The 15400-nt window shown below is 42.0% G+C and overlaps 1 protein-coding gene across 1 annotated transcript in view; it reads right to left on the minus strand.

Annotated features, from left to right (window-relative positions):
• Positions 1-798: 798 nt before the first annotated feature.
• The window catches only part of LOC121836190 (acetylcholine receptor subunit alpha-type acr-16-like), a 103312-nt gene continuing 88710 nt past the window's right edge, over positions 799-15400 (minus strand). The window contains exons 7-10 of the mRNA XM_042291010.1: positions 14769-14855; positions 12542-12628; positions 6002-6111; positions 799-1448 (exon numbers count right to left, since the gene is read on the minus strand). Coding sequence (XP_042146944.1) covers positions 939-1448; positions 6002-6111; positions 12542-12628; positions 14769-14855 — 794 coding nt within the window. The 3' untranslated portion in view covers positions 799-938. The remainder of the gene's footprint in view (positions 1449-6001; positions 6112-12541; positions 12629-14768; positions 14856-15400) is intronic.

Below are 15400 nucleotides of genomic sequence, written 5' to 3' on the forward strand. Positions count from 1 at the left end.
GTGCTGTTGTGTGGAGCTGTTAGTGAAGAAAGGTCGATCTACATGCGCGACCAAGTATTGGCACTGGTGGTGGGGAGAACTACTGCGCAGTATTGTATAGCACTGTTAAACCCGCTTGTAACCCTCATTGACATTTATTCAGACACCTAAACGATGTTTGTAAATGTAGATAACTCGGGCAAGTCGAAAGAAATAAATTAAAAAAAAAAAAAACACGACTAAGACTAGTTTTTCTAAACTGCCTAACACTATGACGTATAGTTCATGGAATGCTCTTACCACTGCCGCCGCGCGCTTTAAACGCTAAGAGCTACCGTCGACTAGTCCCAGTTTCCTAAAATTCACACAAACGCTAAAATTCACACAACTCTTCCGCCACCTTCTGTAGGTTGTTGTCTCTGCTGTACATTTTCGCTTCAGCTTCAGCCACTCCATATTCTTCGAATAATCAGCTCTTGTAGACCGCTGTTAATATTATTTGGAAGCAACACATTGTCACGGCGGTCTTCGATACCCACAGCTCTCTTAGCACCTTTTGTAGAATGTTTTTTTTTTCTTCGCTCCAGGCCAAGCCGCACGCTGTAAACTCGTTTGCTTCTTGCGTTCTTCACCGCTTTTTTTTCTTTTGGGGGACATTTCCCCTTCCCCCGTTTATCGAAAAATTTTATAGCACGAAAAGGATCAAAATACGCGTAGTTCCCTGCGACGAACTGGACACGGGGCCTGAATGGCAGTGCAGGAGTCGGACGCAGCAGGCGCTTTCTCCGAGAGCCCGTTACCGACGCTGCGGCGCTGCCGTCCTGACCGCTGTTGTCAGAAGACCGTTGAACCCTAGCGACGTCTGGAAGAGAGAAAGAGGGGCGGGGAGGGAAGGTGACGCTGCGACGCGGGCCGCGAAGGAACACGCTGCGACGAGCCGCCTTCAGCTCCCGCGGTAGCTACGCGACCAAGTGCGGTGCCGAGAAAAGGCACGCGCACGTGGAGATGATGGTGAAGCCCGAGAACACGATGAGGCACACGCGATCGACGACCATAGCAGCGAACTTCCACTCGCCGACGATCTCCTTCTCTTCCTCGTCTTTGCGCATGCGGCTCGTGATGAACCGCAGTTCTCGCAGGATCGAGTTTAGCTCCCTGGACGAGTGGACGCAGGCGTGAACTGTGGACGCTCCTCCGGCTGGCCCCATGTCCTGACCGAGGTAGGAGCGGGCGCCGGCCGCCGAGCGGCAGTCGGTGTGGCCGCCCAACATGGCCGCCGATGAGCTGTTGGCCGTGCGGAAGTCGTCGTCGATGTCCAGCACGTTGGCCAGCAGGCTCCGCGAGGACCTCTCCTTGAGCTCGAACTCCTTCATCTTGCTGTTCAGGAAAAGGCTTCGACGGCCTGGCTTCTGGCCGGGAGGCTCCATACGTAGCAGCCAAGGAAGCCAAACCAGGAAAACTGTCTTGATCTGTAAAAAAACGCAGTGCGGTCGCTTTTCCTTTTCTGCCGTGGAGATATTATTGCGAGCAAAAGACATTTAGCTAATGGCAGTTTATTCGACGAAGCGTTCAAGTAACGTTCGGCGAAAGGAGGTCCCTTCCTTTTGGCTCCATCTGGCCGCGTGCGAAAGAAAAGTTCCGAGCGTGTCCAACTGGGGCCCGATTGGCCCGATGCGCCTGCCGTGCCTTTGCACGTATACAGACCGTCATATCGGCTCTTGCTGGCGATGTTTAATTCTCCGATTAATCTCTCGAACATTTATAAGCACATCTTTGCTACTATTTTTTGTTCAGCCAGCTTCTACATAGGCATGATCACGCTGGAAGGAGAGAAAAGCCCTTCGAGGCGGCCAAAGTTTGCTGGTGCTTCGCTCATCTCCGGCAGGGGGCACTATCGATATAGGAGCCTTTGCACAGGCGCGGTCGCGGGCGGCGAACCCTTGAAAGCGCGCTCGAATAGGAACAGTTCCTCGAGTGGCTCCCATCGGCGCCCCTGGTGCCCGTTAAGATGCCTCTGGGCCAGAGCTGGCCCCAAGTTACTGTTATCTTTCAAGTACGTCGCATCACTAACCGCTCTAAATGATACGGCTGAAATGTTGTGAATTACATTAGAAATCACCACAGAAGACAAGTAATAAATTACAATTTCAAATTACTTAGAAAAAGTCAGGACATACATTATAACTCTCATACAAAAATGGGCAATTGATACTTTCTTGCTAGAGATCATTATGTTCACAATAGAAATATTCTATCTCCATAAGCCGCAGTTTGAAGCTTGTCACACCGGGTTTAAAGAGCAGCGAAGCTGATCGCGAGGAAAGGGAGGTAAGCTTGTGAGGCTAGAGGTATGGCTGACAATTACTAGGGTTATTCCAAAACTTTAGGTGATTTACTTATTCGCTATGCCTGGACGTTTAGGACAGGTGGAATAGATACGGTTGCCTGATTTGTTTTGTCTACCCCCACGATACCGAAGCGAACAAGAGACCAGCAGCTGCCCAAATTTGATGTAAAAAAAAGAAACAGGAAAACATGTTGATTTTTTTTTTGGGGGGGGGGGGGGGGGGTGAAAGTTAACCAAATGCCTCGTTGGTAGTTGATCTATCTTGAAACTCCTCGGCCTCAGCCTCCATTCCTGCACTTACCTCCTTTCCGAAAAAAAAAAAAATTCTGGATTTTTTTTTTTTTTTTTTTTTTTTGGGGGGGGGGGGGGGGGTTGGTTTGGGGAGGGGAGGCCAGCCTTGCGATAGAGGCGACGTAGCTGTTTCGGGAACGAGGGTTGCCCCACTAAATTCTCGTAGCTGCTCCAGCTTGCTTTTTTTTTTTTTTTTGCTTTTTTTTACTATTGTGTGTTTTAGTGTGCTTCACCAACACTTCAAAGCTTCCAATTGGCATAGTGCTTTCTTTTTTCCGTTCATCAATCGTGTCCATCAGTCACATAGTACCTTTCTCTTGATATATATTTTTCCCTCACCCCCCCCCCTAATCTTGCGTTATCTGTGTTTTTTTTTTTTTTTTTTTTAAAGAAGTTTCTTTTGGCTTTTTGTATGCGCTCAAGAATATACCTGAAACAAACAAAAATCTAATTTCGAATATTCATTACCATTACGGCGCCAGAGTAATTTATTACCTTACAAAAACTACACATATGTAATGTATTACACTACTCATTACTGCATAACTATTACTGTAACTTAATTACCGTAATTTCAACACTGCCACCTCTGCTCTGGACATGTTGCGTCATCTCACGGCGTTTGCGAGAAACGCGATTAAACTTTCACCGCGCTTGCACCCAGGCAAGCTGAAGTCGTTCATCTACTGGTCTCTTCATCCACCGTGGTCATAACCACATGCATCTGTGTGGTATACGTTCATTCGCAAGCTGAAATAGCAGCGTACGCTTCGGCAGCCACTCCGACGAAGCGTGCGCTGCGATGATGTTTCATGATGAAATAAAAAGCGAAAAAAAAAACCTAGATAAAAAGAGGACACGTACTACAGACAAGCGCTCGTCTCACGTACGTGTCGCCTTTTTTGTCCTCGCGTTTTGTGCACCTTTTATTTCATCATGAACCACTACCAACTAGCCCAGCTTTCTACCCTGCTGGGACAATGTTTCGTTGTTTTTTTTTGGCACCTTTATTGTAGCGCGCTCTTCGATGGTTCAGTCCTAACTCGATGTTTGCTATGAACTATAACTGTCCGCGTTTCTGCCATGATGAGGGGAGAGTTTCATTGCCGAAACGTGTTTGTTACACCATGTTAATTGTGAAGCTATCGGGAAAAGATGAATAAACCAACGTCATTATTGCATTCCAAGACAAATTGGTGACGCTGTAATAAAAGGCCAAACGAGATCATACCGGACTGGACCTTCAGCTCATCCTAACTATGTAAAAGCAATTCATGATCAAGCTATGCGGAATCGGATGTCGTAACCGCTGTTCACTGTCTCTTTTACCATCACTTTTGCGAGTGGCGGGCTGACAAATAGTTGAGACTGAGTGCCGTTTTTGGTAGTTATTTGAGTAAGAACTGGAGCCTGTGTTTAACCAGCTTGGCTACCGAAGTGATGAATAACTCCGGCGTAGGTGCGGAAATATTTTGATCTATTATTATTCGTTTTTTATATGTGTTTTACCGCCTTCCTTAGACGCCTCTGTTCTCTACATTTTCCGCCATGCACTGAAAAATATTTCCCAACGAAGACACTGCACCACCACCACCAGACCTCCAGTGGGTCAACCGTAATGATTCATCCGTTGGGGCAACCGATCCATTCCGTTCAGGAGCCTACTATGTTCTGTTTCAATATATTTTTGCAAATGGCGAATGAGTGGTCCGAAAAAATAACCTGTTTTATAGGCTCTGTCATCAAATAATTCTTTGGGCTCAACGAATATCTATTGAACGCAAAGGAATGCACGCACACACACACACACACCGACGCACACACACACACACACACACACACACACACACACACACGCATACAAACAAACAAAAAAATAACATAAACAATCCCTTATACCGCGTATTTCAAACCATCCAACCATCTACATAAAGTACCAACTACTCCATAATCAAAAATCAAAAATCACTATTTAATTTGTTCGTCTTACACGAGTACAACTAAAACTTTCGAATTTTCTTAGGAGGCGCCGATCTGCTTACGTAAGCGTTTTGGTACGAACGGCTCTAAAATATAAACTTGAAAGAGAACCACAAAGTTGACAATAGTTACCACCCGTTAGTAACCTACACCAAAAAAATCGAGTCGTAAAAAAACCCTTAGGGGTTCTGCTTGTTTCTATTTTTCATCCTAAAAAGATATTATTTTATGCACCCCCTCAAAGGGTGCCTTGTGAAGTACCTATAAGGGGTACTTTTCAGCTACTTTTTTGATGCGAAAAGGTTCTTCATCGCCCAGTTGCCTTTGTAGTACGCCAGGCGGCGATAGTGCCTGAGGCCGAACCGTTCTTCACGAGCTGAAAGAGTTCTTGAGGCGTCGAAGGCTCTTCATAAACGAGATTTTTTTTTTTTTTTTTTGTGTACACTCTAAAAAATTTGTTCTTGAAAGGTTTTTCGAAGCTCCAACATCTTTTTCAGCTCGTGAAAAATGGTTTCGTTTCAAGCACTATCGCCCCCTGGCGCACTAGAAAGGCAACTGGGCGATGAAGACGTCTTTCGCATCAAAAAAGAAGCTGTAAGGGAGCTATTATTGCTTCTTCCCGAAATACCCCTTTTAGGGGTGCTTAAAATAACTTTTTTGGGTGCCAAATATGAACAAGCAGAAGAACCAGTAATAGTTCTTTTACGACCAGATGTTTTTATAATGTACGTTAGGGTCTATTTTGTTTGGTTACTTCGCTTAACACTGACACGAGTACGAAGCAATAAAAATAACTTTAGTGCACAACTTACGTGGACTACAAATTAAGAATTGAGTTTCGCGTGGTGCTGCGAGCAATGTTTTTATATTTACTGTGTTGAAACAGAAATGAAAGAAGATGTTATGGCTTTATATTTAAACCAACGAATCAAATCAGCCGCACCCCCGGCGAAAGCCTGAGGAACAGCTTAGACAAATTAGAATTCTCTTATATTTCACTGAAATCTTCACCACTGGAAAATTATTAGATAGCGGGCACCCCCGCAGTGAGCACCCCCGCAGTGATTTGAACCTGCTACTAAAGCCACGGATTTTTTTTTATTGAAAATTACTGAGATGGTCACAAGGGCTTTAAATACGTTTTCATCATCGTTTTATGAGAGCCCTCTTTCATAACCCATCTGTTTTTTACAGTGATTTTGTTGGTACCATCAGCTACAGTGTGTTTTTTATTTAGGTAATAATTTCAGGAATGTTAGTGAGGCTAGGTCAATGTTGAAGGTTCTTCCGCTGGATATCATTCATTTCTCAAGTAGGCTATACGTTGTTCGTACAAGGTAACCCATGTACCTACTTTAATGTGATGTACGTCCAATATACGAGAACCAGAATTTCAGAACTTACCACAGCAGGCATTTCGGTTGTTTCTTGATTTCGATGATGGTAGTTGAGCACCACCACTGTCATGACCACAGAGAACGCTACCATGATCATGATGCAGGCGAAATAAGTTCCTGTACGCGAGCGAATAAAACCCACTGTTAGATTATATATTGTAATTATACGCACAAAACGCAAACAGTTTTATCTACCCCTAGTCCATAGTATATGCTTACAAATACCTCGGAAACATCGCGAACATCATGGCGACAACAGTGTTGGAACCGCACTTCGTCCAGGACAACAACAGTGCCATATGGTTGCAATAGACGTCCAGTTTTACCGAAATTTCGCAGTATGTAAGTTGCCTTATATTGTTCCACGAGACGTAATGTTTACACCTTAAGATGAGGCCTCTTTCTAACAGCTCTATTTGTGGTAACTTTGTGCTAAGATAAACGATATGTTCGCGGGAGTGTTCCTTCCGCTCAAAAGAGGTGAAAATCATGATCAAAGTAAAGATTTTATTGTTGTTAGGATAAATGTTTCCAACACTTTAAGGTATCCGGAATGTCTACTTCCCCGCAGAGCACCATGGAGATGTGGCGGAAGCTTAGTAAATTACGAGGCTAAAAATGTTTAGACCTGAAAAACTAAGTTTGTGCATTACATTGACTGTAACGGATCGGACATTTGTATGTGCCGACTGTTTGTTGGGCCTAGAACATATTTTCCTTTTCTTCATCCTCCGAGCTCCACCCACAACCTCCAGCGATTCGCTCACCAAAGTGCTCTGCAAAAACAACGGATTTTGTCAGTGTACATAACATAGGTTTAATATTTTGAGGCGCTTCTAATGTTTTGGTTTCTATTTATAACCAGTGTTTAAAATTCTAGCTGTTAGGCTTGTTCAACGACAACTCCTGCCTCAGTTTTTGGTTAATTGTGACGCTGCGTAATGTTTTACGAATGTCGCCACGGCGTTTATACCAGTGTACGAGGGTGGGTGTAATAACCTGTGGAAAGACGGAAGGAACGCTGCTCCCATATATGCATATAACATTTTTAAAAAAGTAAGGACGCTGTTGCTTTTCGGCATTATTTTTTTACGGACCAACACGTTTGTCTCTTGTGTGGCAGCGACTCTGAAATGTCCTAGACTGTGTAAAGCAGCTGATCTTAAAACGCCGATGTAAAGTCGGGTATCCTTCACTCTATAAACTCGGTTGCGTCTACTCTCCCGTAAACACTGGGAGAACCAATCGCCGGCAATCTACGAAGGGAACTCGGAGAATGACAAGGCTGAAAACATGTTTCACCCTTTCCCCCCTTTCCCCTTAAAAGAAAAGAAAAACTCAGCACATTCAACATTACGTACTCAAGCGAAACGTCTTGCTCAGTTTTCCATAGAAGACTGCTTTTTCTTTGTTAGGTCTGGAGCTATTTTAGCCTCGTAGTTCGGCGAGCCCCCTTCATCAATTGCGGCGATGTGCTTTTCGAAGGGCTTTACGTGAAAGCAGACCATCCAGAACTCTCAAAGTATTCTACAAGGGGTACCTGACTTTCGACAACTTGGTTCCATTTTGCGGGAAATAGTTCAACGGAATTTAATATTTATCAAATGTCTGTATGCAGTAATATACCAGAAAGGCTATTGCCAATTGATAGGGATGAATTTGAAATGCCAACCACTAATTAAGTATTATTGTACGCTTAACTGTACAAGAATACTTAATTAATGGCTGGCAATGTAAAGTCCTTCCAAATAAAAGAGACTCAAAAGGAAACGAAAGAGAAACAACATATTGAGCTTTTTATAACATATCTGCACATTCTATGCACCCTCTGTTTTTTGTATTTTTTTACTTTTTTGTGTTCATTACAATCTTCAATTCTACCATGCACACGAAAAAAAATAACACTAGCCGTTAGAAACCGACCTGTGCATAGAATGGTAATTGCGATGTTGACCGCAGATTATAGCTGGCCGCCAGTATAGGGCTATGCATTTTACATCCTTCAAATTTCCCGTGCGTCGATTTTCTCACATTTGCACTCAAAAATGTCCGCTGCCATCCATTCTTTTTAGCGTTTTGAGCTAGAATGACAGTGGGTAAGTGACTATCGCCTTCTACCGAGAAGTTGGGCGAATGACAAGGACAAATATGTATATATGTCGAGACCGAAACGTTAAGTCTCCGTAAGCATAGCGCGTCCGCGTTTCGAGCCTCTACCGCATGCTTAGCGTCAGAACGCAAAGTTCATTTCTAGGTCTGAACATGTTTTTTGCCATGTCATTGACAAAGCTCCTTTTTTTCAGGCTCGTAATTTTATGAATTCTGTTATAGTAAAGTAGTGGACACAATCACCGCTGTATTTATGCAGACGTTTACATTCGTGCCTCATCAGAATTCAGCTATCGGCATTAACAAGCATGAACCAACCAGCTCTACAAAAGCACGTAACGCAGATGTATTAGTAACTCGCAGCGATTGGCTTATCGAATGATATGAGGGAAAATCGACGCACGGGACGTTTATTGATATGCTACCATTTACACACGAGACAAACAAAATTATGCACTTCATTGCAGGTCTATATGAAACTTGTAGTGCACTTGTCGACCCGTAATAAATTAAGTCATCCTCAAATATTGTCAAAGCCTGTTATAGACATACAATACAAATGTATAAACAAGCGATATCTATAAATGCGGCGTATACAGTGATTTGTTTTGTTTTTTTAATCTTACACTCTTGTGTACAACAAACAAAAAACTCCATGAAACTGCATTATTGCGGTTTGCGCAGCAGAGTTATAGGACCTGGTGGTCAATATATAGGAAAATATTCGCCACGATAAGTCGGTTATTTTATTAATTTTCGTTAATTAACCTCCGAATTAACCGAGACAAATATATCATTCCGAGTCGAAACCTTCTAAGCGTCATCGAAAACGACTAGAGTATATTATAGAAAGATTTGGCGCGGGTGGGAAGAGTGTTGGTGCCCCAAAAGTCACCACACGTGCAACAGGTGCAAAGCTAGTGGTGCGAAAGGGCGCCCGCACGGTTTACCCGTTTCTCGATCATCATTCACGTTTACTCACCACAAGCATCCCGACGGTTACCCAAATGGTAACTTTGGCGCACCGCTGAGCCTCCCACGCACCTTGCATTTTTCTCAAGTGGACCGATTTAGTGATTTTCGATGACACTCAGCGAGTTTTTATTTGGAATCGTACATTTATTTGCCCTAATAGATTTTTTTCAGGTATATATAATTTACCTATATTAAGCATTCTCTCTCTATATTATGTCCTCTTGGTCGTATAACGCCCCTGCGCAATTCATATTGCTGTATGTTTCACAGCTGTTTTAAAAAAAAAACAGTTTTGTAAAATATAGAAAAACACCCTATTAGCACTTAAAAAAACGGGGCCAATAACTGTGAAACTCTAGTGACTATAACCCCGTAACTATATAAATTGAGGTCGTTACTTACGTTAACATCGAACCTCAGTCTTATACACTTCTGGCAGCACAAGGACAGAGCAAACACAAGGAAACACACGGCATGCCATAATGGAGAGGGAAACAGAGGGAAATGCGCATTACAGCAACAGTAGGCGTGCAACAAAGCCCGTGCAGAAACGCCAGAGAACTTTGTGCGGCGGGAAAGCAGTGCATAGCGTTTTGTTTAGGTACACTATTTAGAGCTTCGTTTAAATGAGCGAAAGTCGATACTTAATTGCAAAGTTACAAAAAGCGAGTCACATCAAGCTCCTACACCGAGTTTAGTGAGCGGGACGCTCAGGTGCTTTTGCATCCGGGAAAAATAGAAACTAGAAGGGTCGAATTGACCCGACTTCCCAGGAGTTTACGAAATGATAATGATAACATTAATAAACACGCGAGCTGGCTTAAGCTAAGCCTAGTTAAAAATAAGAACCATTTGAGTCATCTCCTCTTTTATCTATTTATGAGAGGGTAATTGTGTCCAATTCCCAGCGTTGCTTAGCTTGCCAGCAATGGTTATTGCTTTTGAATATTTTGTATTGCCATTCTTTCATGTTATGAGCAGGGATTGATAATATGAATGGCAAGTGGGACGGAAGTTGCACTAACGAGCAGCAGTTTGAATGGAGCATAGGAAAGCAAAACAAAAACCATTTCTTTCATTTGTTGGTTGTCTTCGTGCTATATGGTTTGGAAAAGGGGGAACCTTTATGGTTATTTGTGACAAATTGTATTTGATTAGTATTCTTATCGTATGTATCAACGTACCAGTAGAGTGTCGCCAAACTCGAAATCGCAAGACAAATAGATACCTTAAACACAATACGTTAATTGTAATAAAAAAAATCACAAATTTGGTTTAAAAAAAACGAAAACAAATGCGTATTTCTAAGGTTGCTCCGAGTATATTATCTATTGAAAATCATTACTCTTTGGAAGTCCATAACACGTGCTTATAAAACAAATGTTTTAAATGAGGGCTGATCCAGCAATGAAATATGTTTCAAACTCTTTGTTTTTGTCCTTCGCTCTAAAGAATTTAAATTATATTAACACAGATTTGTTTTTCAATATAAGTGTGCATTTTTAGATTCGCTGGATTATGTAAAATGAATATCTTTATATTGCATAATTTCTCCTCGAGAAGCTACGTTAATTTTAAATATACACCGGCTTTGTATCTAAGTTTATATACATATCTCCGGGAACGAAAAATATATACACGATACATTCGTTAAATTCCATAAGCATGGACTTTATTCCGAGTGTAAAGTTTAAGAAACAGGATGGGGCTTAAAATATTATAACCCTTGACGCAACGCAAGAACTTGAAGTAACCTATATCGAATTCTCGTTCAAAAAAAAAAAAAACAGTGCAAGTAAAGAAAAAAGAAGCTTTGCCGATCGTTATTTAATAACGCACTTTGGTGGTACCCAAGTTTTATGGATCATATTTTCCTGTTTACAGCAGAAGTTTGGCCACGGAAGCAAGCGCAAGAGTTACTAGAGGCGCACATGCAGCAAATATCGACTTGAAGGCGTGTTGGGTGCCGTACACTTCTACCTATTGAGCTGAAGGATAAGAAAAAAAATTCTCAAAGAAGTTTTGTTGGATGAGGTCGTCGAAGTTTAGATAAATTTAAAGCAGGAATTTACAAGTGAGCGAAGCACGCCACAAAAGCCTGGTTTACATTGAATGAACCTCTCCAAGCGTGAATTCTTAAAACCAAGGCCTTTAACTCACAAGGTTGGTGTTTTTTCTCATTGAGTCAGTCAAATATATTATATTTACATAACCATGTTCATTTATGCTAACGCATCGGTTATATTAAATTACCGAGAATATTTTTTAGTCGGCATCAATCGGCAATTTCTGTGCAGTGGATGAGAATTGGTCAAAGAGCGACATGGAGCCACGTGTTTGAAAGTATTGAGCTTATGCTCTGTGCACAATTTGAGGCTTGCATATTATTGTCTTAAATTTTCCGAATGAAGAGTGATATGCCAAAAATTTCCCGGTAGGCAAAAATAGATATTTAACCTCGCGCTTTACCTTTTTGCTATAGAATACCAGTGTACTTTTTTCTACAGCGTAAAGTGGCAGAGTTTTCAGTATTAAATATGGAACAAATTGTTGCACTTTTTAAGGAGCGCCATATTATTTGAATGAAAATAACACAACAAGGCACTTAAATCGAACTGCTAAGTACTTAGGAGCTCTTGGCATTAATTCATACTTTAGATCTTATCCCCACAAAAATTGCATGGATGGCTTGGAGTATGGCGTTCTAATAAAAGCCAGTAAACTAAAAGAAATTCTTTAAAAACTGTTTTTCATTTTAGGTAACTAGCCTAATATGGCTATTTACTGCCATTTGTTTGTATATCCTTTCTTTGGAAACTACGGGAAAGATTTCATGTTACGGTTAGGAGCATGCACTTTAGCAAACGTTTACGTATACAGAAAGTCAAATGTCGGGCCCAAAAAGCACACCAAGTGTCACTGGAAACTATGTACACCTGGGAGCGTAAATAGATATTTCACTGAAAATAATCGGCCCATTATATAATTTTTTTAACTGATAGATTAGCACCAAAAAAAAAGATCAAGTTGACATCGGCTATTACAACACAGTCATGAACGCTACCTCGGCACCTAAAAAGTAAATGCATAAGCAGTGTTATAATTGAAATTATAAGTACAACTCTTCAAAATTAAAGTCATAATTGAAAGTAGAAATAAGTACTTTTTTGGAGCTCGTATTATTTAGAACTATAGTTTAATCGAGTACTGACGCGAATTTATCGTAATTAAGATTTAAAGTGCACGTAGGGAAAGGAAGGACGCAGGCAGGAGTATCACAAGTAAAAAATACCTCAAGAAAAAGAAATTAGTACAGCGAGCGAACACTCGGCTCGAAATACGTGATGCGATCTGCACAGTGCATACACTCAAAACTTCGCTCCAGAACAAACAGACAAAAAGAAAAAAGAAAAAAAAAGAAAAAGTTAAACGCGGAAGCTCACAGGACGACACTGACTCGCACCTAAGAGCGGCAGGACGTCTGATGTGACTGGCGTTTTGTCGCATATGATCAGCACGAAGACCATCAACGACAGAAGAATGGTGACCCCTGCAAAAGCGGGTAACGGCTTTCCGTCAAATCACATGACTGCTCGTGCAACTTCGGAACAAGAAAAAAAAAAGCGCTCGTCGTCTTTGTGGTTTGTGATGACGGGTTAAACGAGTCACGAAAACAGTGAACGCGCCGTGGTCCTTGGCTTTCTTTTGACTAGTTTAGCTGGTCGCAAGCTCTAAATCCTTATTAGTTCAGGCGGTCGCAAGCACTAATTCCTGATTAGTTTAGAAGGTCGCAAGCTCTAATTCCTTATTAGTTTAGCCGGTCGCAAGCACTAATTCATGATTGGTTCAGCCGGTCGCAAGCACTAAGTCCTGATTGGTTTAGCCGGTCGCAAGTACTAATTCCTGCTTGGTTTAGCCGGTCGCAAGGACTAATTCCACAATGGTTTAGCCGGTCACAAGCGCAAATTTTTGATTGGCTTAGCCGGTCGAAAGCACTAATTCCTGATTGGTTTAGCTGGTCGCAACCACACAAAAACGACAAGCGCCGTGAAGGTGCATTTTCGACTCTGCTTGATTGGTTTCAAGTGTTCGTATACCTTCGGCTGCTCTCTACTAGCTTGAAACGGAGTATAGACAGCAATTACTGTGGCGGAACATAATGCAGTAGAACATTCTGCAGGATTAGAGGGACTGTCTCAATCGGCAGCCGTCAAGTTACCTTCGTGTACGACGTTTGTATGTTTAAAACAAATTTCCTAACCCACAATGCAAATTTAGGAACGGCCAAGTGTCTAGAAAACCGGACCGTGGCACAAAAGTATTCCTAAAGCGGAATTTCATTTCCCTTTGAGCCTAACCTTAAATGTAACCTCCCCGTGGGAATTTTCTGGAGGTAGAATAGTCGGTCGCGTTGCACCTGCGCAACCTCTCACGGGAATCGACGGCCCTCTCGGTGCCCCGCAGGAAAGGGTTGCTACGTCTGAATTCGGCTGTTGTGTGTGTGTGTGTGTCTGTGTGTGTGTGTGTGTGTGGTACTGAACGAGACGTAGACATTGAACGATCTCCGTGGGAATGCTCTGACCTCAGAACAGCTATTTCTTGTTTTGCAATGGTTCACCGTACCAGGAACGTTATGATTATTTGTGTTGCAACGTCGCATTTCACAAATTCCTCAGCGTTCGAAAAAATAAATAAATAAATAAATAAATAAATAAATAAATATATATATATATATATATATATATATATATATATATATATATATATATATATATATATATATATATATATATATATATATATATATATATATATATATATATATATATATATATTGTTAGGAAGAAGAAGTGGTACCGCAGAGTGGCGCGCGCTCGACGAGCATTCAGAGAGCTCGGACTGTTCCAGGACGAATGTCACCCCTACTATTCATCCTGTATCTAATCATTCCTCATTAAATCACCCTATATTAGAGTTTAAACTACGACGCGCCTAATGTAAGAGCGACGTATTTTTAAATCGCCCAAAGTAGACCGTGGCCTTTTAATACTGCTGAACGAGAAATCGAGACTGGAGTGTTTCCCCCCGAAAAACCTGCCTTTCTAATACTCCTCATTAAAATACCATCTAAATAAATACTACGTCTATTTGGATGCGATTTCCAAAGTCCAGATCCGTTGGGTTTCAGTCGATCACAAAGAAGACTTGAGACGGACAATTATCATATACTACTTGAAATGACTCTTCTATCGTTTTGTCCTGCTCATGATTACATTTGTACCCTTTATTTCAAATAGGGTTGAATTTCGCATCGGAAGTATCACTTCATCACTGCTTCTGTTTACTCTAAGGGCGTTAGGTTTTTGACACCTCTGTCTTCTTCAGTGAAGTGCGGACTCGGGAACCTTTAAAAACTTACTGAATACCAACAACTTAGGAGTTCTAGGCGTTTGAACAATATAAAAATAAGAACACAATGCATTTCTAAGGGCAAAGCATCCACAGCTACGCAGACATGAAATGGGCTTGTACAACGAAACGCTTCAAACATGAAGAACAAACACACACCGCCAACATCAAAACTCAAATGAGCCATGAAACAATCATGTCAAAAGTGAAGGCAGCCGGGTAGCACGGTGATAGGACGAGCAGCGAACCCCGAGGAATGGTGGACGAGTCAGTCGGCGCACCTATAATGGACACGGCGTCCGATGTGGGAGGCATGGTCTCGGCAAGCTGCAGCATGAACACCGTCAAGGACAGCAGAATGGTTACACCTGTGCGCGTGTTTGCGGGAGGACACCTCGGGTGAGGACCGATGTCTATGATACGTACCTCACTATCGTCACCCCTGAAAGGAATGTCGTGTTAGCACGCGCAAAAAGCACAAACCTCACAGTTCACGGTTGAGGAAATAGTAGCGTAACTACTACCGTAAAATCCCGAATAAGCGCCCACCCATAGTGAAAAAAAAAGGGAAAATGTATGAGGAAGGCAAGATTTCGAAAATGGGCGTTCGTTCGGGACCTTAAGCTACTTCAACGATAGCTATATGTTGAAATGCAATCTTTTCTCCCATCTGCATTTTAATTGCTTATTGTATAGACGGAAGTTAGTACCTTCAGCAAGGAGCTTTACCGTAAGTTTGCAAATCAGCGGAAAAAACTAAATATGTCGTAAATGCGGCCCATGTAGCCTTTAAACTAGTTTAGGGCAAACGGAAGCCTACCAATATTTTTGTTACATACAATGTAGGCCTCTTTTGAGCTTCTTTCTGTCAGAGGCGATGGCACTCACATATTATACCGGGTGTCTAACCGAA

Source organism: Ixodes scapularis, unplaced genomic scaffold (genome assembly GCF_016920785.2).
Source record: "Ixodes scapularis isolate PalLabHiFi unplaced genomic scaffold, ASM1692078v2 PGA_scaffold1__304_contigs__length_218370807, whole genome shotgun sequence".
Taxonomy (NCBI): domain Eukaryota; kingdom Metazoa; phylum Arthropoda; class Arachnida; order Ixodida; family Ixodidae; genus Ixodes; species Ixodes scapularis.